General features: G+C 44.7%; 1 protein-coding gene and 1 pseudogene across 1 annotated transcript; both read right to left on the minus strand.

The window, feature by feature from the left end:
* Positions 1 to 5,697: 5,697 nt before the first annotated feature.
* On the minus strand, positions 5,698 to 27,872 carry WEE2 (WEE2 oocyte meiosis inhibiting kinase). The gene is made up of 11 exons (XM_066634452.1): positions 27,519 to 27,872; positions 21,865 to 22,055; positions 19,677 to 19,728; positions 14,562 to 14,734; positions 13,234 to 13,355; positions 11,644 to 11,790; positions 9,432 to 9,533; positions 7,777 to 7,862; positions 7,004 to 7,174; positions 6,779 to 6,921; positions 5,698 to 5,848 (listed from the first exon to the last, which is right to left on the minus strand). Exons 1-11 carry the CDS (start codon positions 27,870 to 27,872, stop codon positions 5,698 to 5,700), a joined length of 1,692 nt encoding a protein of 563 aa, XP_066490549.1.
* On the minus strand, positions 9,875 to 9,994 carry LOC136658273 (5S ribosomal RNA; annotated as a pseudogene).
* Positions 27,873 to 27,952: the final 80 nt, after the last annotated feature.

The following is a 27,952-nucleotide window of genomic DNA, read 5'->3' on the forward strand; positions in this document are numbered from 1 at the left end:
CAAGGTTGAAATATATTTGGTTACAGCAAATTGCCCCCCCCCCAACCCATCATAGATGTGGGAACATTTGGGGCTATTGCCCATTTTTTATTTGGACTCCAAAAGATCCAAATAGGGAAGGCTATCCATAGAAATTACCAGGAGTTGGAGCTTCTTCTATCCTGAAGGGCCACTGGTAGAGAAGCTTCCATTTCTCAGCCTATGTTTGAACAGGATTCCTTGGGTTATATGCATCTGGTTTTTCTTACATCTGTGGCTCTGCTAGGAATGTGATGGCTATGGAATCTTCCAGAATCCTACTGGAAGATTAGACTCAGCAGTACAGTTTCATAAAGGGAGACTTTCTCCTGAGCAAGAGGTATTCCAGGAGTACCCACATGCTTTTTAGGAATCTAGCAAGGTAAGAACATAAGAACATAAGAACAGCCCCACTGGATCAGGCCATAGGCCCATCTAGTCCAGCTTCCTGTATCTCACAGCGGCCCACCAAATGCCCCAGGGAGCACACCAGATAACAAGAGACCTCATCCTGGTGCTCTCCCCTACATCTGGCATTCTGACTTAACCCATTCCTAAAATCAGGAGGTTGCGCATACACATCATGGCTTGTACCCCATAATGGATTTTTCCTCCAGAAACTCGTCCAATCCCCTTTTAAAGGCGTCTAGGCTAGACGCCAGCACCACATCCTGTGGCAAGGAGTTCCACAGACCGACCACGCGCTGAGTAAAGAAATATTTTCTTTTGTCTGTCCTAACCCGCCCAACACTCAATTTGAGTGGATGTCCCCTGGTTCTGGTATTATGTGAGAGTGTAAAGAGCATCTCCCTATCCACTCTGTCCATCCCCTGCATAATTTTGTATGTCTCAATCATGTCCCCCCTCAAGCGTCTCTTTTCTAGGCTGAAGAGGCCCAAACGCCGTAGCCTTTCCTCATAAGGAAGGTGCCCCAGCCCAGTAATCATCTTAGTCGCTCTCTTTTACACCTTTTCCATTTCCACTATGTCTTTTTTGAGATGCAGCGACCAGAACTGGACACAATACTCCAGGTGTGGCCTTACCATCGATTTGTACAACGGCATTATAATACTAACCGTTTTGTTCTCAATACCCTTCCTAATGATCCCAAGCATAGAATTGGCCTTCTTCACTGCCGCCGCACATTGGGTCGACACTTTCATCGACCTGTCCACCACCACCCCAAGATCTCTCTCCTGATCTGTCACAGACAGCTCAGAACCCATCAGCCTATATCTAAAGTTTTGATTTTTTGCCCCAATGTGCATGACTTTACACTTACTGACATTGAAGCGCATCTGCCATTTTGCTGCCCATTCTGCCAGTCTGGAGAGATCCTTCTGGAGCTCCTCACAATCACTTCTGGTCTTTACCACTCGGAAAAGTTTGGTGTCATCTGCAAACTTAGCCACTTCACTGCTCAACCCTGTCTCCAGGTCATTTATGAAGAGGTTGAAAAGCACCGGTCCCAGGACAGATCCTTGGGGCACACCGCTTTTCACCTCTCTCCATTGTGAAAATTGCCCATTGACACCCACTCTCTGCTTCCTGGCCTCCAACCAGTTCTCAATCCAGGAGAGGACCTGTCCTCTAATTCCCTGACTGTGGAGTTTTTTCAGTAGCCTTTGGTGAGGGACCGTGTCAAACGCCTTCTGAAAGTCCAGATATATAATGTCCACGGGTTCTCCCGCATCCACATGCCTGTTGACCTTTTCAAAGAATTCTATAAGGTTTGTGAGGCAAGACTTACCCTTACAGAAGCCATGCTGACTCTCCCTCAGCAAGGCCTGTTCGTCTATGTGTTTTGAGATCCTATCTTTGATGAGGCATTCCACCATCTTACCCAGTATGGATGTTAGGCTGACCGGCCTATAGTTTCCCGGGTCCCCCCTCTTTCCCTTTTTAAAAATAGGCGTGACATTTGCTATCCTCCAATCTTCTGGCACCGTGGCCGTTTTGAGGGACAAGTTGCATACCTTAGTCAAGAGATCTGCAACTTCATTCTTCAATTCCTTAATAACCCTTGGGTGGATGCCATCAGGGCCCGGTGACTTATTGATCTTTAATTTATCAATGAGGTCTGAAACATCTTCTCTTTTAACCTCTATCTGACTTAACTCCTCGGTTAGGAGGGGCCGTTCGGGCAGCGGTATCTGCCCGAGGTCTTCTGCCGTGAGGACAGATGCAAAGAACTCATTTAATTTCTCTGCCATCTCTAGGTCTCCTTTTATCTCCCCTTTCCCTCCCTCACCATCCAGAGGGCCAACCGCTTCTCTGGCGGGTTTCCTGCTTCTAACATATTTGAAGAAGCTTTTATTATTCCCCTTAATGTTGCTGGCCATGCGTTCCTCATAGTCTCTCTTGGCCTCCCCTATCACCTTCTTACATTTCTTTTGCCACAGTTTATGTTCCTTTTTATTCTCTTCATTAAGCACTGCAGTGTAGCAGTGGTAGAGACATCTCTCTTCTACCTTCCTTATTCCAGCTAATGACAAATATTTGACTTTCTTCCTTTCCCCACTTGGCTTCCTGTAATGATTTTGGGGAAAGGGGGACGGGACAGAAAAGCATGAGGAAGAGCCCACTCCTATGCATTATAGTCAATGGGGCTTACTTCTGGAGAGGATAAGATGACAGCCATGCTTCTGTTCTTCAGCCATTCCCCATCTCTCCAGTTGCTGCCAACACCTACAGCCTCCCAAGAGCAGCAGAAAATGTGTAGCCTTCTTGTTCATTGAATTGTTGCTTCACATCAAGAGAAACACATACACACAAGAGATGGGCAAGGATGACATTCTCGAAACAGTAACAGTAAGGTAAAGCATAGGTATTGGGGAGCTGTAACAGCAAACATCAAACCTATTTAGTTGTGGAGCAGGAAAGGCCAAATTATTTCACTTATGGAACACAGGGGCCTATTGAACAGATGATGCTACCTTATACCAGGTCAGATCATTGGGCCAGCTAGCCCAGGACAGTTTATACTCACAGGTATCAGCTCTGCAGGGTTGTGACAGGTGACATGGGAAAAAAAGCTTGCCTAGCTGCCCCTTTTACTGGCTGTGCCAGGTATTGAAACTGGGACCTTCTGCATGTGAAGTATAGCAAATGGTAAGTGCATAAGGAAGCTTATAAGTATAGGTGCCCACCCTAAGCTGCAAATGTAAACAGAAAAAAAAGGGACTTTCTCTCCAACAAAAAGTATTCAAAACACCTTAAACAGAATGATTATAATGCTTTTGCTAACAGCTTCTCTTCCTTGAGTAGGATGTTCAGGTCTTGTACCATCTGGCTGGTGTGAGCTACAAGGGGTGGTAGCTCCTGGAAGAATTGAGTGGAGATATTTGGGTCCTGTCCACACCTTTCTTGCTTTCAAATGCCTTAGTAGGCCTGCAGCAGCTATAGGAGAAATCATTCCCATGTAGCATTAAGGAACATTAGCCCCTAAAACAAGATACTAGTCTCTGGAGCAGCGATTTTCAACCCTTTTCATCTCACAGCACACTGATAAGGCACTCAAATTGTCAAGGCACACCATCAGTTTTTTTTACCATTGACAAGGCACACCATGCTACTGGTATGAGGCTCAAATCCCCCAATTGCCCTACTAATATATGACCCTCCCTAAACTCCTGTGGCACACCTGTGGACCATCTGTGGCACACCAGTGTGCGATGGCACAGGGGTTGAAAGTCACTGCTCTAGAGGCAAAAGAGTTTTGCACCAAACAAAAGTGAGCTTGTAACACTTCACTGGCACCCATATGCTACTGCAAAAATTTGGTACACGCCATAGCAAATCTTATGAAGTAGCAGAATGAAAACTACAGAGAAACCAAAAGCTATTTGATACAACTCCAAATGTGGTCCCGTGACAATGTGACCCATTCATTTTTGCATAGACTACAGTTGGCATGCCGGAAAAAAGCACTGTTCTTCTGTGGCAAAGCAATAGTTTGTACAGTTGAAAGTCACTCACATGATGAATGACCCGCACAATCTTTGAAGGCCCAGGGAGTAGACAATTTTTTGTTATGATAAATACTTCTGCTGCTCCCATTCGTGGCTTTTTGTCCACAGTTAGAGCCTGCTCTGTATTCCAGTTCTTATCCAGACCTCAGGCACCCTTGGCAATATTTCAATAAATCAGTTTGCAGGTGCTGCAAGAAAGAGCAATGAAGCAGGCTGTCTTGAGTCATTAATAGGAAACTTTTGAGGCTACATACAGCTTTTTCTATTTTTGAGCCTCTTTTGCTTAGGAGGCAGGAATGTTCAATAAGCTTGGCAAGCAGGCAATTTTCTGGTGCCTTCTATAGTTATTGCACACATTTATCACTACATTGTTATGAGCGTCCCTTAGCTGATGGACCAAGTTCTGTAATGCAACCTGAAAATACTGAACCCTAAATCGCTCTTGTCTCCTCTATAAATTGAATACATCCAGAAAAATCAGCCACAACAAATGTGTCAACAAGATTTAAGTCATCAACCCTCCTTTGTTAAGATCAAAAAGACATCCCCACACAAACACTTTTAAATAAAACAAAGATTAAAAGCTTTATTCACACAAGTGTCACTTTCTTTTTTTTAAAGCAGCTCTGCAACTAAAATCTTGGTGCTGTCCAGCAGCTAGAGGTAAAACCATGTTTAGTCATGTTTGGGGGGAAAAACTTGCACACTTAAAGAAATGTCTGACCGCCTAGAGACACTACTATAATGGTGTGACATAGGGTTGGTTAGTGGAGCAGCAGGTTTTGTTCCCAGACACAATAGCAGAAGTTACACTTTGACAGAGGGAGAAGGTTTACTTTATTTTATTATGAATGCTTTACATAATGTAATCCCCAGAAAGATGGGGAATCCTAAGAACATTTTTATCTCCCTTCCATTGTGCTTAAAAAACCCACTCCGGACACTTGCAAGTACGTAGAGCACTTGTTGGTTTGTCAGCCCCCCACTACCACATTAAGATTTTTATTCTGGACAAAAGAACCCACAGCTTCAAGGCCTGGTTGCATCTTGCCTTCTAGTTCCTGAACATTAGAATTAAGAGGAAAAAGGAGGCCAAATCAACGTTGTGTACGAGAGGGCAAAATATAACCCATTTTCAAATCGGAGTATGTTTGTCAACACCTGTTAGCAGCAGGGCTCAAATGAATCCCATTCACTAGGATTGCTGTTTCAATACTGTATGTTCTGCTCTAGTTACTTTAGTTTGTTGGACAGGCCTTAATGTTTAGGCAGATGGCATTATCTCATATTGTCCTTTCCTCAAGCCACCTGCAACAATGCAGAAGTATTTTCCCTTTATACACAGCTGAAGGCCATTTCCAGCCCATTTTTGAAGGTTAGCCCATTTTAAAAAGGACTGCAGTTTTAATCTAAAAGCTGAAGAGAAGAAATCAACTAACATGGTCTTCTCAAGAGCTAAGGTAGAGTTTGTCCTGGAGTGCTAGAGCAGAAACAATTCATTCAACAAAGGGACATGCAATGTATTGGACAACGGTGGTCTCACACACATGAACCAGCACTATGGCAATTGCAGGTCACTGAATTCAGCACCGTGAACCTTCCAGTTATGAGGACACAGGCAAAACAAGTGTTTAGTACAATCTGAATGGGCTCCCCTTGCTGCAAGAGATAAACTTCAGTAGCTTGAGATGACTGAATGGCCTGGTCTTCAGTTGCCACCACAAGTATAGCTCAACGATCGGGCGTTTTTCCCACCCACCAGGCGTTTTTTGTTGCTCTGATGTTTTGGCTTGGCCCCAGCACTTTCCAACGATGGAGCTTTCTTGAAAGTCTGGGCAAGACGGGCTGCTCTCAGCTCCCTGATCAAATAAAGCAAGGCGAGGAAGGAATATAATTAAGCCATAAACCCCATTTAAAACAAAAACAAAAACAAAGAAAGAGTCACTAGATTACAAGGACAGGTAAGGTCTCTCAAAACAAAAGGATGTTATTGACATCCTTTTTCAAGTTTAGGAAGACATGAAGAGAAGGAAGACTCTAAGGTACACTTACTAAGATAAAAGACTTTCAATGGATGCCCTTGTTTTCCTCACTTTCCATAATGGTTCATAGGTAGTGAATGTACCTAAGCCTCAACACTAGGAGATTTACCTGGAAGTCACAGGGCTGCTTTAGAGGGGAAGAGTTTGATAAAATAAACTGCTGGAACACAGATGTTCAGTTGTCACTCCCTAATGCATATGTGCCTGCACTTTCTGTATAAAAGTTGCTGCCACAACACCTTCTGCCTTAAAACTGCAGGACTTATTTGGCCTCACAGCAGCAGCAACTACAGGTGTCAAGTTTGCAGGACAGCTGGAATGGCTGTCTGCCTCTCCTGTACCTTCTCAAACTACCATGAATTCTCACATACGCCCCACTTTAAGGACTAAAACCCTGCTTTTGCAATCTTTCCTTTAAACAACAAAAAAATTGGCCTGTACAATGCTGAGTAAGAACCTGCATGCAAGAGCCATGGAAAGTTTCCAAGGGAAGGGGTGCTTCATCTTTTGAACTCAATCCCTGTAAAAACTAATGCAAACGAATTTTGCCTGGAGGAAAGTACCAGGCCAGAAAGATTCAGTCACAAGCCAAAGAATTTCTGCAGTTTCGTCTAGAATGGAATCTTCTCCAGGGCATATTGCAGAATTCCCCCTCCATGACTGGGTCTAGCAATCCCAGAGTCCATGGTAGCTAGCCCACCACCCTCAAAAGCTAGTCTCCCTTTGGCACAGAAGAGCAAGCGTCACCTTTCTAGCATGGCCGTTTTGAACTTTTCCACATTCAGCTGTTTCTGGAGCTGGGCAGCTTTCCCAAGAGAAGGCCGTAGAACAGGGTGTTTCGTTATTGCCGTGGCCGATGGCCTTGCAACTGGGTCAGGGTGAATCATAAGCTAAAGAGAAAAAAACAACAACATGAATTTATATTTTTGGTGTGTTAAGTATGAGCCACTCTTACTCTCAAAGGCAACTCACCTTGAGCAGTTCTGTAAAGCCACGCGAGAGATGCTGGGGAATTAGGGGCAGGTTGCCCTTGCGGATATGATGCCACATGGTCCCGTTTGAGGGCAGTGGGCCACATCCTGCGGCTAGAGAGATGGTTAATGCCAGGGCAAAGATGTCTGCCTTGGGCAGATGGCAATATTGCTGTGGGAAAAAAAGCAGAAAGCCAAACATTTTAAACATGCACAGATGCACTTAGGTCAGGTGACAGTTAACTTCATTTGCCCCCTGGAACAGGGTTTCTCAAACTGTGGGTCGGGACCCACTTGGTGGGTGGCAACCTGAGGTCAGGTGGGTCGCAGAAAGATGTGGGTGGCCATCTTGGAAACTGGCAGATTAGGCAGCCAGCGTCATCTTGGAAGCTGGAACTGCCTTTGCCTCAGCTTGCTTGCGTGTACTCAAAGCTCCTCCCAGGAGCAAAAGGGTGGCTTTCATAGGTGCACAGAAGTGAGTGTGGCTGCTGAGTGTCTCGGGGAGCCTTGCTGAATTATTCTGAGGTGGGCTGCAGCCTCTCCCTGCAAACGGGGCGCTTGTTCCTTTTTTGTTTTGCTTTCTCTTTCACCAGCTCCTTTCAGCTCAAGCTCTGCCCTGTGATCCAGCTCCCTCTCCCCCCACTTGCATCCAGCCCATTTCGGCGCTTCCCACCCCCTCCAGGCACTTAAACCTCAGCAGATGTATTACGTGTCCGAAAGTCTTGTTCCACTGAAGCCCGCAGGCTAGTTCCCAAACCAAAGCTATAGTTGTACCTCTTGTAAGACTTCATTAGCCAAGAAGCGGCTATCTCCCTCTTCCACTTGGGGATTGGTTACAGAGGTCACATGTCCAAGGTCCCCTGATAAAAAAAGGAAATTTATAAACCATGAAACATATCGAATGAACCCAAGGTTTCCAAGTTCGCTGTCTTGAAGGAACACTTTTCAAATTATCCTGTCTGCTAGAGGAAACCCTGCATGTTTGTACATGATTTGAGATGTTCTCAGACACAGCTTCAGTTCATACATATAGAACACTTGTCAGGCTGCATAGGCAGAAATTGCTCCATGGGAACTGAGAGCCCCATCCTAAAAAGACACACACCAAACACACCACCACTGTGTTGCAGCTCCAAGTAGCACAGGACAATCAGAAGGGGCCCAGAAAGCTCTCTCTTAGGGAAGCTTGTCTGCCATTACTTGTCTCAAATACCTCTCCCATACGCTTTTAACCTCTTGTTATTTCCCCAGTAAGGAATTCCAAGGACTCCTAGAACAGTTTTGAATTAACTGAAACACGTGAGCCATTTTTAAGTGTACTGGAAAGAGAACAGAGCTAGGAAGACAGGATTGCTCCCACACTGCTAGCACAACAAATAGTCTTCCTTTAGGAAAGCCCGGCATGGACAAGTTAAGAGCCATCTGGGTTCAAAAGCCACATTTCTTAACTAGCACTTCACATCACAGGCTCCTTTAGATCAAATGGGCATCTTGATCATCACTGGTACAGCGGCAAGAGAGGGTTACAGGGTATGGTGAGCCCTCAATTTGATGGAACCCAGTTTAGCAGACTGTGGAAACAATGTTCGTCTTCTATTTCATTAAAAAACTAGTCGGATGTTTTGCATATGCGCTGCTCCATTGACTCAAATGCATTCAGGTTTAACGAATTTTTGGCATTAAGAAACACCCCCTCCTGCCCAGAAGTCCCTTAAACTGAGTTCACTGTACTTCTATACCTGAAAGCATGACTGGTTAGTGACACGGTGATCCAATGCAAGCAGCTCTGAGCTCACTTGTAGACAACAAGAGAACATTCCCATAAGCAACCGTTTTGCAGTTCAGAAACCGAGTTTGCTAGAACAGCCACAGCTCCAAATGGACAATGCATCTGGCAGGATATTAAATGCTTTAGAAATATAATCAAGGTATTCATTTGGTGCTCTATATATTGAGGGGATGAGCTGACAGGCTTTGCAAAGGTCTTTTTGTAGCAACACAACCGAGTATTAATGGCACAGAGCAGGTTCTGAAATGGCTAAAAAGTGTAAGGCCAAGTTATGCTGAAGTTTCTAGCAATTGTGCAAGAGGTTGCCTGTGGAATGGGATATGATGCAAATGGCAAGAAACTCCCAAAGGAAAGAACCCAAAAAGGAGAGAGAAATCTCATAGATAGACCCTCCAACCATATATTACCAGAAATGTGTCTATATTCTCCCATAATTGGGGAAAACATGCAAGAATCAGGTGACTTAAGCTCAAGAAGCAAAAACATGACAGAAGCAAGGTTGAAAGGCTAGGGTGAGAAAGTCAGACTTATATTTATAATCAAAAGTCACTTGTACAAGTCAGGTCTTTTGGAGAGAATAAACTCCAAACAGTTTTATGCTAAAGCTGTTCAGAGGCAAAGTACTACTCAAGATACAGACCTATTTTATACACCACATCAGAAGAGGCAAACCCATCGTCCTCACAGTCACTCTCTTCTTGACTAGCAGGCCCTATCAGCTTGTGACATATAAAAATATTGCCTGCAAGTCAATGAGAAACACAATATTAAAAACCTGCAGTATTCATGCAGACTTATACTAGTGCCACTAAAGGTAGATTGCATTCTACAAGTTCTCCGGGTTGCCACTAGAAACCTTATCCTGTGAAGTGGCACCCCTATGCTTCTCCAGTCCATTAACAATGTGGCTGAACTTGCTCTCTACTGGAGGACTACCAGTATTTATTCTGGAGACGTAGACTTCATCGGCCAAAATTCAAGTGAGATACAGTATCCCCCATTTTCAGATTTTTCCAGGAATCACAATATTATTGGCCCTATTCAGCTGGTTGGCAACCTACAGTCTCGAAAGACTATGGTATAAGCCTACAGCACCCAGTATTCCCAGGTGGTCTCCCATCCAAGTACTAACCAGGCCTGACCCTGCTTAGCTTCCAAGATCAGATGAGATCAGGCATCTGCAGGGTAACAGTTGCTGCTATACATATTAGATTCCAGCACTTGATCTACCTTAATATAGATAAAGCAGTAGTCAACAAGAGATTCAAACAATTCTATATAAAATGTGAATAGTCCAATCTTCCAGCAGGTTTTTTCTTATTCATTCAGAACCACAGAACTATTGATTTGGGGTAAATTCAACATTTATTCAGCTTTAATGCAGATTGAGGCCATTTATTGCTACAATCCCGAACTGAATAGGTGGAAACCCCCAGAGCTTAAGCATACGCAACAGGGTGTTAGGTATGCTATCTGCAGAATGTTTGATGCCCAACCAAGGTATATTATTGATCAAGATATTTGGTTAACTCAGGGCTGGTTGAACCCTGGCCGGAGGGCTGGGGTTCAGCCGAATCCTTCCCTCCCATGACCGACACTCAAAGTTCTGGAGCTCTGCAGCTCTTCTTTTCCCCAGATTGGAACAACGTGATGCTCTGGCCAGTTGCATCTTTGTGGAAATCCAGGGGTAATGCTTACTAGGACATTGCACCAAAGACATGACTGGCCAGAGTGTTGCGTCATCCCAATCTGGGGACAAGAAGAGCTGCGGCGCTCAGGAACTGTGAGTGCAGGTCGTGCCAGGGAATGCTTTCCCGGTGTGTAGTGGTCACAAGTTTGAATGCCGCTGGGTTAACTGAACAGCCCGGGTTCTATGACCATATACTGCTTTGCAAAAGGGTCCTTTTTAACTAGCTAAATGGGTAAACCTTACTATTCTGTTGCTATTTAACACTGCTTTTGTACAGCAGTCTTGAGCATAAAAAGCACTTGTAATCCTTACCACAACCCTTTAAGGCATTATTATCCTGTAGTGTAGATGAACCCGGGACCTCTCGGACCCAAACCGAGAACCATACCCCTAGATGAGCCCTGTTTGTTTCTTCCCTGGGGGCTGGGGGATAAGAATAGGCCCTCAGTTTGGCTGTACTTATCGTAAGAGGCGACCAAACAGCCACCGGGTAGATGGGACTCGTCAACCTGGGATGGCAGCTCATCTGAGAGAAGGAAAACTCTGATCCCAAACCTCCACTGCCTTGTGGCTACATCCAGTTATGGGAAAGGCTTCAGGAGTCAACCTTCAGGCAAAATCCAGAGCCGGAGTCCCTGAGGCAGTTCATGGCTGAACACAGTCATGTTCTGGCAACTCCTGCGACGCCGCTGGAACCAACTGTATTGGCTTCTGCCTTTCCATTGGACCATTTCAGCGACGTGGAGAGGGGGGATTTGCTGCATGGGTAGCAATCTATCCTCCATGCCTACTTTACCCAGACTTCGCGCATTGGAGAGGACACTGTTCCAGAACGACTATTCAGAGCGCGATACCATAGTCTTCCGACACTGAAGGATGCCAACACAGTGCAGATGGGGGTGGGATGGGGGAGAAGAGTAATGTGCCCAAGGCCACCTCGTGAACTCAGGACAGAGGCAAGACTGAAACTATGCAAACCCTGGTGTGCACATCAGCCACTCAATTCTTACACCAAGTGTCATGATTCTTTGATCATGTCAGGTCATGTCATGATTCCTTGACTGCCCTTAGGTGCCTCAAACATACATTCTACAAGGATGGGTTATGTATTTGGTAAAATTAGATGCAATAAAAGGGACAGAGTGAATTTAAACACACTTACTAGGCTTGATATCCATGTGAACCAAACCAGATATGTGAATATATTTCAGCCCTGTGGAAACTTGCAACAGGATCTCCTTCAGCTCGGATTCTTTGAAATAACTGGCAGTCTTAGAGTTTTCTGAAAGCACATCCTGAAGGCTCCCACCTGAGGAAACCAGAGTTCACCATCATAGAGAGACCAGTCCTTGTACAGCTGTTCATGGTCCTTCCTCCCTCCCCCAGGCCATCAGCTATTTGTTCCCTCTTAGAAGAGGAGAGCTTAAAGGTTTGTCGGCTCCTGAACACTTAAATGCTAACCTCACGTTTTCTCCTCTTGAAAGCTAATAGCCAGAGAAAGAATGGTAAGTTACCTGAAGTGTAACCGAGCCACATTTCAGGTAGCCTCAAAAGAACATCATCATCATCATTAAGAATATGAATCATCATTCATACAGTCTATTGCTTTTCAAAAAGAGACTTCAGAAAGTGGTTTACACAGTAAAATAAATCAGATGGTTTCATGCACACATGTCACACACTACGTGGCAGATCCAGATTTGTAAGTGACTGGGTCCCTTTAGGGAGAAGGGCGGGATATAAATAAAGTTTATTATTATCATTATTATTATTATTATACACTTGACAGGGAGCTGCAGCCAATCATAGCTCTCCAATTGCATTATACCGGTAAGTTCATTTCCAGACATCCGTTTGTCTCATTCAGACACTGTATTCTGAGGTGTACACTTAAAAACTGTAGTGTCACACCCCAGTCTCACCTGCACGCAAGTGGTCGCTCCTTGGTGTTATTCCACATTTCAACACCAGTTAAGGCCCATTTGGACCTTTCTGGGGCAGCACAGTACAGCTAGAGTACTGCAAGATGTTACTGCATCATCTGCCCACTTTATGAGAGCTCTGACATACAGAACTCAGAATGACGTAGGATGGAGCCTTGGAATTGGCAACCATGCCAGTCTGATATTTTACAGACAGGGCTCAAGTGAGCTAGTGACGTCAAGGGCCATGGGCAATATAGCTCCTGACCAGAGGACCCAAAGCATGCTTATATAATGGACTTAGGGCCACATCATACCAAACAGATTGCCCTACCCAAATGGCTTCAGCATAGAATTGTGTGAACTCCTCTGTGTATTATGAAAGTATGTGTATATATTTTGTCACATGCACATGCAATAGAACAAAGGATGCACAAAAGGTGGGACATCCCTGCCTATGTGTAGTGAATACACATTGATCAGGAACACATCAAAGGGTGAGATTTAAGTGAAGTAGCCCTCCACTGTGATCTTTTATAAAGACCAAGAGCTCACCACTGCATTAATTCTTTGCTTCTTTTAAGCCATTTCTGCCCAACATTGTATATATGCAACAGGGACAAAATGTGTACACCTGTGGGCCAGGCAAAAATGGGTGAAAATGGCAGTTCAAACTGGAAAGAAACTAGATAGCAATTTATTCTGCTCTTGTGGACTCTTATGCTCCATGTGCCTCCATTGCACATTGGCTATGCATTTTGACGATGCAAGTTTTATTTACTTTGATGGCAAGTAACAGAAATCCTAAGAGTCACCTCCAGCATTCTTACCATTGCAGTGTTCATTCTGAATGATCATGTGATCGTCTTCTGCCCACGCAGAGTAGTAACGCACAACATGGGGGTGATGGCCAAGCACTGCATGTGCATAGACTTCCCGCAAAGCCATTTGCCTGGAAAGAAGCAGAAGAGGCCTGTGTTTTCCACACCAAAAGCTGTATTCCTTTGAGAAAGCAATAAGCAGCACCTCTGATAAGCTCTTGTACAGTATAACCTAAACTTAATCTGTCCCTGGTAAAGAACTGTCTCAAAGTAAAGCTCTTTATTCTGAAGGCAGACAGAAACAGGAACTCAAGTAGGCACTTGAGATAGTACTGTTAACGCATGGATTCAAAGCAGGTAATTTGGCCAACACTACTACTTTGGCCAAATGGTGGCAACCTGCACTCCCTTGATGAATTAGTTGCTGTTTGGATGGACACTGTTTTTCTCCTGGATGGCCTGGTGGTAGCAGTGACCAGGAATGATTTTGTACAGTTTAGGTTGGTGCCTCAGCTGTGCCCAATCCTAGAAAAGATGATCCACAGTTGCACATGCGTCTGTTGAGCCAAGGTTGAATTACTGCAATGTGGTTTGTGTGGGGCTGCCTTTGAAATGCATTTGGACTCAGAAACTTTGGCTACTGCAGAAATGCAGCCACTCGAGTCTTGATCAGGGTTGGTTTTTCAGAGCACAACAACTCTATTATTGTTCAGGATCATTGGTCAGTTTCCAAGCTCCACTCAAAGAGCTGGTTGTTACCCTTTAAAGCCCCAAATGGATTGGGACTGGCTATTAGAAGAACCAGCTCCTCACACTGTGATCCTGCCCACTTAGGTTATTCTGAGATGTGCTGCTCAGTATCCTACCATTGCAGCACCAGTGTTGAGCACACAGGTGAGGGTCTCTCATTCAGACTAGGCTACGGAACTCCCCGTCCCAGGAGATTCATCCAGTGCCATTTAAGCACCAAGAAAAGACTTAAATCAAAATGACTTTAGGAAGGACTAGTCTTGGGTTTGTCTTATAAAATGCATGCTATTTGCTCTGGTTATAGTCTGTTAATTGCCTAATTAGTCACCTTGGGCAACTCAGCGACAGTACAAAAAGGCATGATATAAACACTTTAAATAACCCGGCCAACCACTATTGGAAATAAGATAATGGATCCAGTAAGGTCTCTTCCTATGTTCTTAACCACTCTCTAAAAACTGGGCAGTAGTTATTCTTCTGTATCACTTTGAAAAACCATATTCCCCACCCTCAGAACTTATCCTAACACACCATTATACTTTAGGTAAGGGATTATCTCATTCAGGGGTTTGATCCCATTCACTTACTCATCTGAAGATCCAGCAAGGGGCCTCTTTGAATGCTTGATAGCATAGACACAGCCGTCCAGCCTTTTGATGCACTTGTACACAGAACCAAACTCCCCCACGCCAATTTTCTCCAGCTCCAGGAATTCCTTCTTGTAGCGGGAAATCATGTTGCTCTCATGCAAGAGAAATCTCTAGGAGTGGACAAGGAAAATCACACACAAGTCAAGGACAGAGCAAAGCTCAAGGAGGGACTGGAGAGGCCCCAAATGGAAACACCTAGGTTCCCGTTTCCCTGCAGTTCTGCCCATTATTTAGAAAAAGAGACAAACACAAAGTGATCGTCTACTTTGCTTGCAAGGCTTCCTATCCTTGCAAGTTTTACCCTACTTTCTTGACCTCTAAAATGTCCAGTTTCTAGAAGAAAAAGTGGGATAGCAATTTAGGTCAGGATCTAGAGGGTTGTTCTAGGCAGGAGTAAGGGCTTGGGGACACCATGTGGAATTTGTTCAGTGATGCCACTAGGGTTTGGATCACCCAGTTCAGGAGACCAGTGCGTGATGATGATGCAGGAGGCCCCATGACGGATCTCATTCCATGCAGTGGGCAGGGCACCATCCTGGGTGGTAGGTGTGGTGATGTTCCATTGCTCTGCTTCTGCTGGTTTTTGGGCTATAACTTGATAGAATATATTCCAACCCAGTTTGTTTCATTGCATTCTGCATGAAATCACACATTGAATGATTATATATATAATCATTCAATGTGTGATTTCATGCAGAATGCAGAATACACACACACACGATGGTATTTGAAAATATCAAGATTTTAAAAGTTTTGTCTAGTAGTGATGTCACCCCCATGTGCATCACTGAGTGCGGCCTGCACTCTCCTAGCAACACCAATGAATTTCTTTTTTACTTCCACTGCCACTACACCCCATCTGAACGTTTGGTAGACAGTGCATGGATTTTACAACACAACAGCATCTAAGCCATGCTTTGCCATATAGATTATGATTGAAGCATCCCCTCTTCAAATTTCTGTTTAGGTCATGTATAAGATTGCATTCTGTCAGCAAAGTCCCACCAGTTTCTCAGGTCTTACAAGAACAACCAACCTATTGTTTTAGCACTGTGAATGATGTCAACTTAAAGTCTTCACCCTGAAAGAAAGCTAGGCCCACATAGTGCAGATCAGGAAGAAAGTGTGGTGAGCATTTTGATTATTAAAAGCTTCCTTTTCTGAACACACATCCAAAGTAACTCACAGAACAAAACGCAACATACATATCAAATGACAGCCAATGAAACAGAATCAAGATTACACACTTCAAAGAGTTCTGCTTGCTGAAACAAGGCACATATCGGACCAAGTGTAGCTTGGGAAGCTAGCCCACAGTCTGGATACCTCAACAAATATGGCCCTGTCCCTCATCACACCAGACTTTATATTAACGGACAGGTTGTAGATGAAGTTAACAATATCAACAATTTGAAGTCATAAAGACTGCCCAATAAAAGCCTATTAACACAACTTTCAATACTGTCTAATCAAATTCTGTTCTGACTTGCAGATAACCAGATCCAAGCCTTCATCACTCTTAGGACACATTTTTTTTTACTTGGATCCTAACCTGTATGGCTGTTGAAAGCTGCTTTTTTCGGGGTGGGGGGGGCATACAGATTTCCATTCCCAAACCTGAACAAGAGATCCTTTAAACTGAGAATGCCCAGAGCTGATATTAAGAATTTGTGCGTTGCATGTTTAAACTCTGCTGCTGAGTCAGGATCACTTTATCTTGGTGCAACAAGTTCAGGCCTAGCTCAGCACTCAGCAGCAATGCAAGGTGCCATCAGATATTTCCATTTATGGAAAACAGCATTGCTTTTCCCATGTCGGGGCGCCAAAAACATGCATTTGGAATACTGCATGGGGGCAAGGAGAGAAAGCAGCTTCAGAAAGTGAGTGAGATGGTGGAGAGGGAATGGTTAAGCACATACATACATACACCACCATTCTGATCCAATTATAACCTCCCAAAATTTTTTTTTTTTTCTTGTAAAAGAAACGTGGTTCTCAGGATTTAGCTGCACAGCTCTCCGTGCAATGTTAAGGTGGCACACTGGTCCACCCCCCCCCCCACCTTATAAGACATGACCTTAAGCTGCTGTACATCTCCAGTGTTCCCAAGGTAGAGGACAAAGAATCAGTTTAGTTTCCAACCAGAAGAGGGCAATACTCTTCCATTAAAAATTCCTAATGCAAGACACAAATTCATCTTGAACATCAGTAACTGTGCACTGCCTGACTCAAGGGAGTGGAAGAAGAGGGATTTGTGCACCAGAGAACACAAAAAGAAGCAGCAGGAGATATTTAACTAATGTGCAGTAAAGGGCAGTACTTTCTCCCTGACGAAAAGCTCTATCAAGATCTTTGTCTTCATTAGATTTCCAATTAGAGGCTTTTGATTACTTAAATGTTCCCCAAGGTAACCAGCACAGACAACTGTAATAAAGAAGGGAAAAGAGCATTTAGGACTGATCCACATACTTGAAACAGCATGAGAACTTGCTGGGTCCCTACAAAGGTTGTGCTGCTGCAGAATGCCAGGGAAAGGGGGGATGGATATGGTGTCCATCTGCTTCCCCTTCAACATCAAACACACACTCCTACACAAAGCATGCAGAGTTTAAGATTTCTCTACTGGATCAGCCTCTTCCTTCCTTGCTGGGCCTCTTCTGAACATGCCAGCCTCTACATGTTCCTTTCGCAGCTGGAAAAATTCAAACATACCTGCCTAGGCTCACAGAGTCCCTGTGAAACACGCCCTGGGCAGGTGGCTCTGACATTTCCTGTCCAGAACACAGCAAATTAGTCAGGCAGCTTCATCTCCCAAGCCAAGCTCCAAGCAGTTGGTTCCAGGAGCTCAGCAATCCAGAAGTTCAGCAATGATATCACTACTGATCAAGCCTCTTTGCCCAGAAAGGTTGCGGATTCCCGCCCTACACCATACATAATTGTATAGACATCAGTCTGGAACCCCTTTAATAATCTTTTCTCAAAAATTAAAAGCCTCAAACATTGCCCAGATAAGGACAGTATTCTAGCTCTCTGTTCTTTTTGGTTGCCTTCTTTTCTAGATCCACAACATCCTTTTGGAGATGTGGCAACAACTGTACACCCTATTCCAGCTGTTGCATCACGAATGAAAGAAATAAAGCATAAAACTCCATATCTATGCCTGCCAATCTGTTACAATGTATTTGACCCTCATGAATGACAACATGTCCACCAATTTCAAGGCCTTCAGCTGTATTGGATTAGACACTACAGTTACTCTTCAAAGTGCTGTATTTCCTGAGATACGGACCTTCCAACATGGCCCAGTATGGTCTTCCTGAATGCACTGGCATTCATGGGAATTCTAGGGCAAGCCTGCTCAATGAGGCCAACTTTTCTGCCAAAGGTCATCTACAGTAGGAATTTTCAAACGAAGTCACTGTTGGTGATTTAGCTAGCCCAGGGGTTCTCCAAACCCCGGCTTGGGGGCCAGATGTGGCCCGCGGCAAACCTCTATCTAACCTCTGATTCCCTGAGAGCTTCTGGTCCAGTTGACCAAACACAACTGGTGTTGTGCTTGTGGGGTAAGGGAAAGGGGTTCCATTTAAGTGTGTGCTTTGGGTTATGTTGGTGATTGGAGAAATCCTGGACAATTGAGCCCACGAACTCATCTAAGCTCCATCTCCAATGTATTTAAATTTTATATTTAATTTTTTTCCAGCCCTTGACACTGTGCCATATATTTGATGTAGGCCTTCGGCTGAAAAGTTTAGAGATCCCGAGGCTAGCCAACTAAGATGCATTGCTAAAGCTAGCCAAGCAGGTTTCAGTCTAACTAGTGCCTTGAAAAGAGACAGGCTTGAATCCTCCTACTATGGCTTGTAAAAACCCAAGTTTCCTATGTTTGGAAGAGCAAATAGAAGCTTCTATTTATGCACAAAGGCAAAAGAGGCAGGGAGAGCTTACAAGATCCCAAGGTAATAACTATTTTACAGTTAAATAGCAAGTGTGGGGGCCTGAATATGAGGGCAGGGGAGCAAGGTTAGTAGTTTGCTCCACAATCACCCCCTCAAACTGTTTTAAGAAGTAATGTTCCACTGAAAACAAATGAGAGGTTTTCTTTCTTTATGCCATTTCTGCCCAACGTTGCATATATGCAACAGGGATCAAATGTGTACACCTGTGGGCTGTGCAGAAATGGGTTAAAACAGGGCAGGGGGTGCATTGCACAGGTGCTAAATTGCAGCAGGGGCAAATTGCTGACATGCCGCTTCCACCTGCTATTTCACTCCACCAGCCTAATTGTGCAACAAAGTGCATGTCTGACTAGGCTCTTTGTGGCAGAAGGATCAAACTGAGAACCAGGCACATTCCTGGTCATCATGATCTCTCCAATCAACTAGCAAGATGACACTAGGAAAGATGCTACTGACTTGTCTTCAGCCTACCCACTCCCAGCCAACCAGCAATCCAGGGTTGATAAATGCAGTTCTTTCTTAGTGAGCTGTTGGATGGATCACCAAAATAATGTACATGGGAACACTTTTATTCATTACTAGCAAACAACAATCAAAGTCTTGCTTTGGGGGATCATATTACAATTGATATTTGTCTATTTCTACCACCCCAGCCACTAAAAATCTCCAAATTGGGGTGAGGTTCACACTTGAAGTTTAACATTGTATCCTCAACATTAATTCTTCACACATGCTTTGCAGGTAGAAGGTACCGGGTTCAAACCCAGGCATTTCTAGCTAAAGGTTGGACAGCAGGGCTAGAAAGGGGACCCTTGTCCAAAAGCTGCTGTCAGACAATACTAGGTGAGAAGGGCCAATTCCTCAGCCAGGAGCTTCTTATGTCCAACAAGCGAGCAAGTCAGAGTCTATTTTTCTTCTTTGAGGAAGTATCCCTGATCCCACCAAAATATGCTTAGAATGTCAGAAAGCTTACTTCCTGGTTTACAGAATTATTTCTTGCTCTGCCTACTGTTCTCGGCTAACACGCTATTCTCTCCTTCAATATCAGAGGATCTGTATGATATTTGCACAGCTACACAAAACCTTCCCTGCTCACCTTGGCTGGCAAGCCCTGCTCCATCTGAGCCCCTCTCTGGTTGGCATCATCCCTAAAACAATAAAGTTTAGTCACATGAAGTAGCATCCTAGAGCAAACACACACAAGACCAATTTATAACATTTAAATATTTGAACACCAACTCCAGAACTACTCAAACCTTATGAAGTATTTATATAGGTGCGTCTGCCTAGGAGTGTATGTAGACCACAAGAAAATTCACTCCAAGGCCACAGAGGCTACAGCTAGATTAAGATCAATTCCAGTTTTTTAATCCTTCATACCAACCTACATGGGGAAAGAGCTGCGGCATTTTAAAAGGCATGAAACCCAGTTCCAGGATTACAAAATCCAAGACTCCTCAACTAGCTTGGAATGGAACCCTGTCCCAACTGAGTCCGTTCTGGGCAGTCAATTCATACATCAGCTTCTCTCTCTCCCTCACCCATGCAGATATAGCCCACACTCCTGCAGTTGAGAAAACAAGCTTTATGGCCCTTGACACTCCAGTTTAGATGGTAGTGCAATGATTTCTTAGCACCTGTGCAGCTGACTGGGGAGCCAAACCCATATGTACTGTGGGAAAATGCTGCACCAATCGCACATTTGATCTCCCAGAGATCTCCCTCTCAGATTTTTTTTTCTGCATCCAACTATCTGCTACAGAACATGATTCTGCACCTGTACATTATAGAGCAGTGGTCTCTGAACTCAGGACTACCGTGCAATAGAAAACCCCTCCCTGGCATGAATGGAGCTTACAGTTCTGCCATGGAGCCCCTTATCTTTCACTCCCAATCTTCTGCTAAAGTCATGCTGATCAGCGACTTTTGTCCCGAACTTGGTGTGCAGAACCTGCTCGGGTGACAGGCAGTGGAAGCGACTGTCCAGTGTGACTTTGGAAGAAGTTTAGGGTGAAAGATAAGCTCCATGGCTTATCTTTGGGGTGAGCTCTGTTCATGCCAGGGACGGCATTGTCTGAACTACAGATCCAGCCCATGGGCCTTAGTTTGGAGCTACCTGTTGTAGAGAATATATATATATATATGTTGTAGAGAATATATATATATAAACTCCAGATGTATACGCTGGAGTAGCTGCTTTTAAATGTTATTCATTTAAACAAATTCATATGCCATTTCTTCAGCTAGCAAGCACCAAAACATGCATGTTTCATCAAAAACAATGAAATCCATGAAGATAACTACCACAGCAAATGCATCAGTAACTCCAATAAAGAAAAAAAACACAACAAAATCCATAGTTAAAATTATACGCTGAAGCTGACATAGTGAAAAATTCAGGAAAATTAGGCAGACTTTGCCTCTGAATTAGCCAACTTCTGAATTTTCCATCCAGGGGACACTGATCCAGAGTCCAGAAATGCATTTTACCATAGAAACCAGCTGCTTTTATCAGGGGTCAGCCTTTGTAAGAAAATTGGAGCTACCAGCAATGTGGGCTTATCAATTATAGAATATGCACCTACAGTGGATAGTGCGTGTGTGTTGTTGGCAACCTTCAGTCTCGAAAGACTCTGGTATCACGCTCTGAATGGTGGTTCTGGAACCGCGTCTAGTGTGGCTGAAAAGGCCAATCTGGGAGTGACAATCCCTTCCACACTGGGAGCGAGTGCAGTCTGTCCCTGGTCTGTCGCCCTGGCTATGGGCCTTCCTTCTTTGCCTCAGACTGCTGGCCAAGAGTCTCTTCAAACTGGGAAAGGCCATGCTGCACAGCCTGCCTCCAAGCGGGCTGCTCAGAGGTCAGGGTTTCCCACCTGTTGAGGTCCACTCCTACAGTGGATAACCAGCTCCTAATAGGTCCTTTCAGGACTTCAGCCAGCCTCAAATAGGAGCCTTGTGGAGCTGTTTGGCTCTCACTGAGGACAGAAGTGGAGAAGCAAAGAAAACTCTTCCCCCTCTTTTCCAAACCCCTTGAAACTTCCCCATGCTGTGCTACATAGTACTACAGGGCTCAGACTTCATGTTGGCCGCCCACTCTGAACTGGAGCACTTTAATGCTTTATAGCTGGGTGGCAACAAAACTGGAGAAGGTTCCTTTTTGAAAGCCCCTGAATGCAAGGCAGTTACCCCAATATCCTATTTGCATCCTATAGCTTCACATTCGAAAGACATATTTCCAAGAGGTAATTTATAATAAAGATGTATCTTAATGGGCCCACACTCACAGCTCTCCTCTGGCTTTCCTCTTGCCACTGGGATGGAAGACCATCTGTCGATACGAATCTGGTGTAAACGGGTTAATCAGTAAAGCTGGAGGAGGTTCCTCAGGGTCAGTACAAGTAAATCGCAAGTTTCGGACCCCTTTGGAAGCAAACTTTCCCACAGGTGAAGGAAAAGTTGTCTTGTTTAAGAGAGTCTGGACAAAAGAAACAGATAGTCAATGGAGAGTGTTCTAGACCTCTGGGCTTATCCTACTACTGAAACTGCAAAGAGAAAAATATTCATGAGAGAAACACTTTTATTACTCCTTGGGTGACCTCCAGGGTAGGGCTGGGGAGGATCCAGACTTGCCTCTGTGGACCTGCGCTTCTCCCTAGTCCCATATCACAAAACACACACAAAACATGCACTGTCATGCACATATGGTAGATTCTTGGTGCCACCAGCAATGCACATTTGATACCACTTTGCAAGCAGTCCACAGGGAGGGGGGAGGTGTTTTCCATCTGTCACCCAGCAGCCCTAATGCTGGGTTATCTGAGAAAGAAGGTTCCTGCAGGAAGAGAGAATCTGGTACCAACATGGCCTTTCTGCCTCCCCCCCACACCTTCTAGTCAGCATTCATTCATTCATTCATTCATTCAGACAAACAGACAGACAGACAGACAGACCAAATTATATACTTCAGGAGGCAGAGTTTAAAAGAAACTACAAAAACAGTGTCAAACTAAGAACTTCCCTGTCTACTTAAGTGAACTTACAAATTCATCCCCATCTCTCTGGCCCAAGGGGAAAATGGCAGCTTAGAAATTATCCCTGTCATGACTGGGCAATACCATCATCAGTATTTATATATCGCTTTTCATCAGAGTTCACAAAATGGTTTACAAAGTCAAATAAGTAAATGGCAATACCAGGATTCCTCCTCACTTGGCTGGTATCTCTCACCACCCAATGCAACTCTCCTGCTTTCTCCATTTTTGGAGACTAGCCCCCAAGACTCTGACAGATTTATTTGAAATTAATGGGAGCTCCAACTTCCCACTTCCAAATCAGGTGGGCTGACTGGATCAATGACCAAACGTAAGCTGGACCCAGCAAGGTTTCGGTCAAGAGTATGTTTCCCAGTAATACTGAACAGTCATAGGACTCCAGTGCTATATATATTATCTGAAAGGGATTGCTACCTATGATTTGTAATCCAGAGCTCTGGACCAAACAGAAGATGTAACAGGATAATTTCTAGATTAGTATCAGGGAACAGAGGATGGGGAGGGGGAGAAGGCGCTGTCTTGAATCTTCTGCCAACCAATTTCATCTTTATCTCTAATGAGATTAGAATTGTTCAAATCCTCTTTATTATTCCAACATTGTAGGGATATTTGAAAATACTAAGGCCTTTGGAATCAATACCCTCATGCCCTGGTTGGCAACCTTCAGTCTCGAAAGACTATGGTATAAGCCTACTGTTCCCAAGCAGTTTCCCATCCAAGTACTAACCAGGCCTGACCCTGCTTAGCTTCCAAGATCAGACGAGATCAGGCATGTGCAGGGTAACAGTTGCTATTACCTCATGCCCTACACACTTCCCCAAGCAGTGAGTCCTTCCAGGGGCTAGGACTACAGGGCCTAACTTATTTTGGGTGCCAGCAGGCGTTGGAAATGGTGGCTTTATAAACTTTTGCTTTGATGGACAACTATACAAGCAGAGCATAATGGAAGCAAGTCAACCGTCCTACAGAAGGAAAGAGATCTACCAATCCTACCTCAGACTCCTGGAGAAAGCCCCTGTGCTCCACCTACAGCCCTTGCAGCTCCAACCCCCTCAGCGAAATCCAAATGGTTCTGACAAAAACGCACAACTATTTAAGATGCATTCTTTCATTGTCAGTGGGAAGGCTTCACCTTTCCCAGTTTTGATGGGCAGAGAGAGATTCCTGATCATTAGCCAATGGAAGACATTCATTCATGGACAAAACTGGTTCTGCTTATCACCCTCCAAGTAGCCCTTACGGTATGTTCATGCCAAATACCTTCAAAAGAGCCATTGGCACCTCTTGAAAAGAAAAGATGGCATTGTTTTCTGCTCCTGCATCCTTTAAGAGGTGAAGAATGAAAGGTAGTACATACAGAAGCTGCTTTGTTAGAAGAGAGATTTATTGCGTCGTTGTAGGCGCTGAGCAGCCATTGCAGCAGCACAAAAGGAAGCAGGCAAGTAGGCCTCGATAGTCACAAAGCAACTGAAGCTCAACAATCCTCTGATCAAGATGCCTCCCAGGCAAACTATGTGAAGCTTGTCATTAAGAGATGGGCTTAAACTGGAAATCTGGCTTTTCGCAAGAAGCCACCATGAGGGGGAAGGCTTGAAAAGTGCCAGTTGGGACCACAGGGTGGGATGCTACAAAGTTCTTCCTTTGAACTGTTTTCTATATCAATCATTCCCTACTCCTTTGGCCTGAAATCAGTTATCTGACACAAATAGCTATGAGGCACTGGTTGTGTAATTTTGACTGAAAGACAAGTCAGGACAAGTATTAACAACTCCCTCCCCTTGAGATCCCAATGGCATTTTACCAGTTCCCTGTGACTGCAAAGAGAGAGACAGTTCTGGCGTTAAGGTGGTCTCTTAATGAGGACAGCAGTGTAACACAGTCTGACTTGCAGGCAACTTGCCAGAGATCCTGAACCAAACCTTCCCAGTTCTCACATTCACACAAACTGATTTGCCGTAACCCCCTACTCTCAGGAACGAGTGCAGATTGCATGTCAGATACTTGGAATAGCAAAAGAGCTTGTTTTTCTGCCCTGTGCCAACAAGGCATCTCGAGTTGTATGGCCTACACAGACTGTTCCAAATCCACTCCTACTGGGGGTCTCTTCTGAGCCAGATTGGGACCCATGTCCGTGGGCAGGGAGGAAAAGATGCTAGAATTTGCAAGTGCCACCCAAGATCAACAATTTTCCAACCTGCATTGGACTCAAAGTGGGTTGTCCAATCCAAGTTTGTGGAAGACAACAACGACGACATGGGGAATATTACAATATGGATGTATCTCTGAACTGTGACTAGCTGGAATAGTGAACCATTACATTTTACTTCCCATTAAGGATCTTTGGGCGCAATCCTAACTCACTTTCTAGCACTGACATAAAGGGCAATGCAGCTTCCAGGTAAAGGAACAAACATTCCCTTACTTTGAGGAGGCCTCCATGAGTGCCACCCAACTGCAGGAGGCAGCCCACACCCCATTGGTACAGCTATGCCAGTGCTGGAAAGCTGGTTAGGATTTGGGCCTTTGCCAGCAAAGCTGATTTAAATGAAGGGGAAAAAGGTTCTTTCAGCTATGTTGATACAGTATGATACTGCAGCAGACCCTACTGGGGAGCAGTGGGTGCCAACAGACTCCTTAAGTATCTGTGAAGGGGAAGAAGGTGAAGGGGATTTCTAAATTGCTCCATTTCCAAGTTTTAAAGAGCACAAAACACTACTGCACAATCCTGAGCAATTCTCTCTTTCTGGCCTGCACTACGCTGGGGACTAGCAAGTGACAGGTGTGTCTTTGAAGTCAAGCTGCTTTGAATCATTTTGATGATGTGCAGAAAAATTATAAATTTTCAGCATCTTCTGTTGCTGCTCAGCAGTTCACCTGAGCAATCAAGAGGTTGCTATTACCATGCTAGAGGGTATGGAACTGCCACTGAAACCCAGCGGGGGCCAGTCCATCCATGAGGATGACTGGGGCAGTTGCCCCAGCACCAGATTGGCAGGGCATCTACCTCTATCTGCCCCCGCTATTCATATTAGAAGAGAAAGGCAGAGACAGAAGAGGAACAGTGGTGCTCTCTCCTCTACACTTCCTCTTCCACTCTCAATTCCAGAACAGGGAAGAGGAGGAGCTGACACATCATCAGGTGAGGGAGGGGGGGAGGGGAAACAGCAGTTGTCAGGTCATCTTGGGTACCAATGGTCAGCCCGATCTCATCTGATCTCAGAAGCTAAGCAGGGTCAAGCCTGGTTACTGCTTGGATGGGAGACCACCTGGGATTACCAGGTGCTGTAGGCCTATACCATAGTCTTTTGAGAATGAAGGTTGCCAACCAACCCTTAGCAGGATACAAGACATCATGACCATGCTGTCTGCAAGTCAGTCCTGCAGGGACTTCCAAAGAAATCTGTTCTGCTCCAACACCTGTGCCCATTTGTCACCTGGGACAGCCTACCACCTGAAGCACATTTAAAGCTTACTTTCTTTGGTTTACAGGCACTTATTTTAGGAATTCCATCCAGAGGAGAATCACTCGAGGTAGTTTACGGTATTTTAAAATCAATATAGAAGCTTACAAGAGAATATCAGAGCAATAACTAAGAGCAACAAAACCTGAGACATCAAGTCAAAAACATCAGAGGAGAGGATGGGAAAAAATAAAATGAATCAGAAGACTGGCCAAATGCTCTTCTCAATGAACAAAAGTCTTTGAATGGTGCTGAAAAGCCACAAGAGAAGGATCAATGGCCATAGCAGGGGTTCCACATGCGGACACTGCCAATGATGAGAGCCTCAACCTCTTACCAACCACATCTCAACAAGTGGTGAGACACCCCCCTCAAGGACCTCTCCAGCCAACTGCAGAAGATGGTAAGATCATATGGAAGGAGAAGATTAAGGAATATTAAGGCAATAACTAGTGGAGGTGAAGGGGTAGAGGGAGAGATGTGGGTGTCCCCTGCCAATCTGATGCTCAAGGCACTTTAGCAGGCCTTACGGCTGGCCCAGCCTTGCTATCCCTTAGGATAAGGTCATTGCCCATATAATACTGGTATTTATATACCACCACATTGGATTGCTCCTTTGGCTTTATTCAAGGTGGTTTGCATTGACAGGCTTTCCCATAAACCACCAAGGGGGTTTTAAGAATAAACTAAGAAGTTCTGTCTTTCAAGAACACACCACTTTCCAGGTGGATCTTTTTCTGTCTGGTCCTCATTCTAGCCGTGTAGCCTCCCACACTGAGAAACAGCTGCAGCTCAGCTCCTCAGTTTCAAAGTCTTGCTGCAAATGGAAGCTTCCTGTGTTCTTGAACTTGCGACCTTCGGATGTTGTCTCCAGGGTCAACAATGGTTTTACCCTCTAGACCAGACCTTCTGCCCGTTAGCATGAGGAGGAAAGAGGAGATGCTAACAAAAGCCAAACTGAGTCCCTTGTATCCGGGAGGCCATGTAACACATGAAGACAACATGGTAGGTTAAGAAATGAAGGCACATTTCAGCCTTACTGGCCACACAGCCTTTGCCCTACTGAACTCACAATCACAAGGAGCACACATCAAAGCAGTTAGTGCTTGGTGGGAGCTGCACAGCATAGTGCAAGAGGCTGAGTCATCAACCAGAACTTTCCTGATTCAAGTTTCACCTCTGCCATAAACTCAAAAGGTCATTGGAGGCAAACCACTTCCTTTCAGTTCTCCACAGCTACATTATGGGGGTAATAATATTCACCTAACAGAATGTGTGATTCGATATCCATGCAGCACTCTGGAAGTGCTGCATAAATACCAATTATAGTGGCAGTAGAAAATAGCCCCCCGAACAGAATGGTAGATCATTTTGCAGAGTCCAACCCAAAAGCAATTAGCAATAGCTCATTTCAAGGGTGCTTACCTTTGGGGTATGCGGGGTATCACAGAGTTGCAACTTCTGCCAAGTGACATAATGTAATGGGGTTCCAGGATAATCCTCAGAAGAGGCAGCTTTCTGTCTTAGAGGTGCCTTGTGTACCCCTGCAGGACTTCCCCAGGTCTTCAGGCAACTCAAAGAGAGATCATCGAGGTGCCTCTGTGGGGTGACTGGCAAAGGGCAATTGATTCTCCAACTCTGAGATGCCCAGTTCTTTGAGGGGGTGACACTTCTCAGCTCTTCTTCTTGCATGCTACTGTCATCCGCCAACTCACTGTCTTCCCCACAGCTGGAAAAATCCAACCTCTGGATAAGCGCACTGTTGCTCCAGTCATCCATAGCTGCTGGAAAGAGACAGGAAGCAGGCAGTCTACAAATTAGACCTTCACAATAAGTATACCACAATCATAATGTACCTT

This window comes from Tiliqua scincoides, chromosome 7, assembly GCF_035046505.1.
Source record: "Tiliqua scincoides isolate rTilSci1 chromosome 7, rTilSci1.hap2, whole genome shotgun sequence".
Lineage (NCBI taxonomy): Eukaryota > Metazoa > Chordata > Lepidosauria > Squamata > Scincidae > Tiliqua > Tiliqua scincoides.

Bases quoted from the DNA above. Each gene is read 5' to 3' on its own strand.
- WEE2 (XM_066634452.1), bottom strand. From the start codon at position 27,872: ATGGATGACTGGAGCAACAGTGCGCTTATCCAGAGGTTGGATTTTTCC. The intron at 22,056-27,518 runs GTAAGCACCCTT...TCTTTTGTCCAG, and splicing joins ATACCCCGCATACCCCAAAG to ACTCTCTTAAACAAGACAAC. The intron at 7,863-9,431 runs GTCTGTATCTTG...TTTTTTTATCAG, and splicing joins TGATGTGGTGTATAAAATAG to GGGACCTTGGACATGTGACC.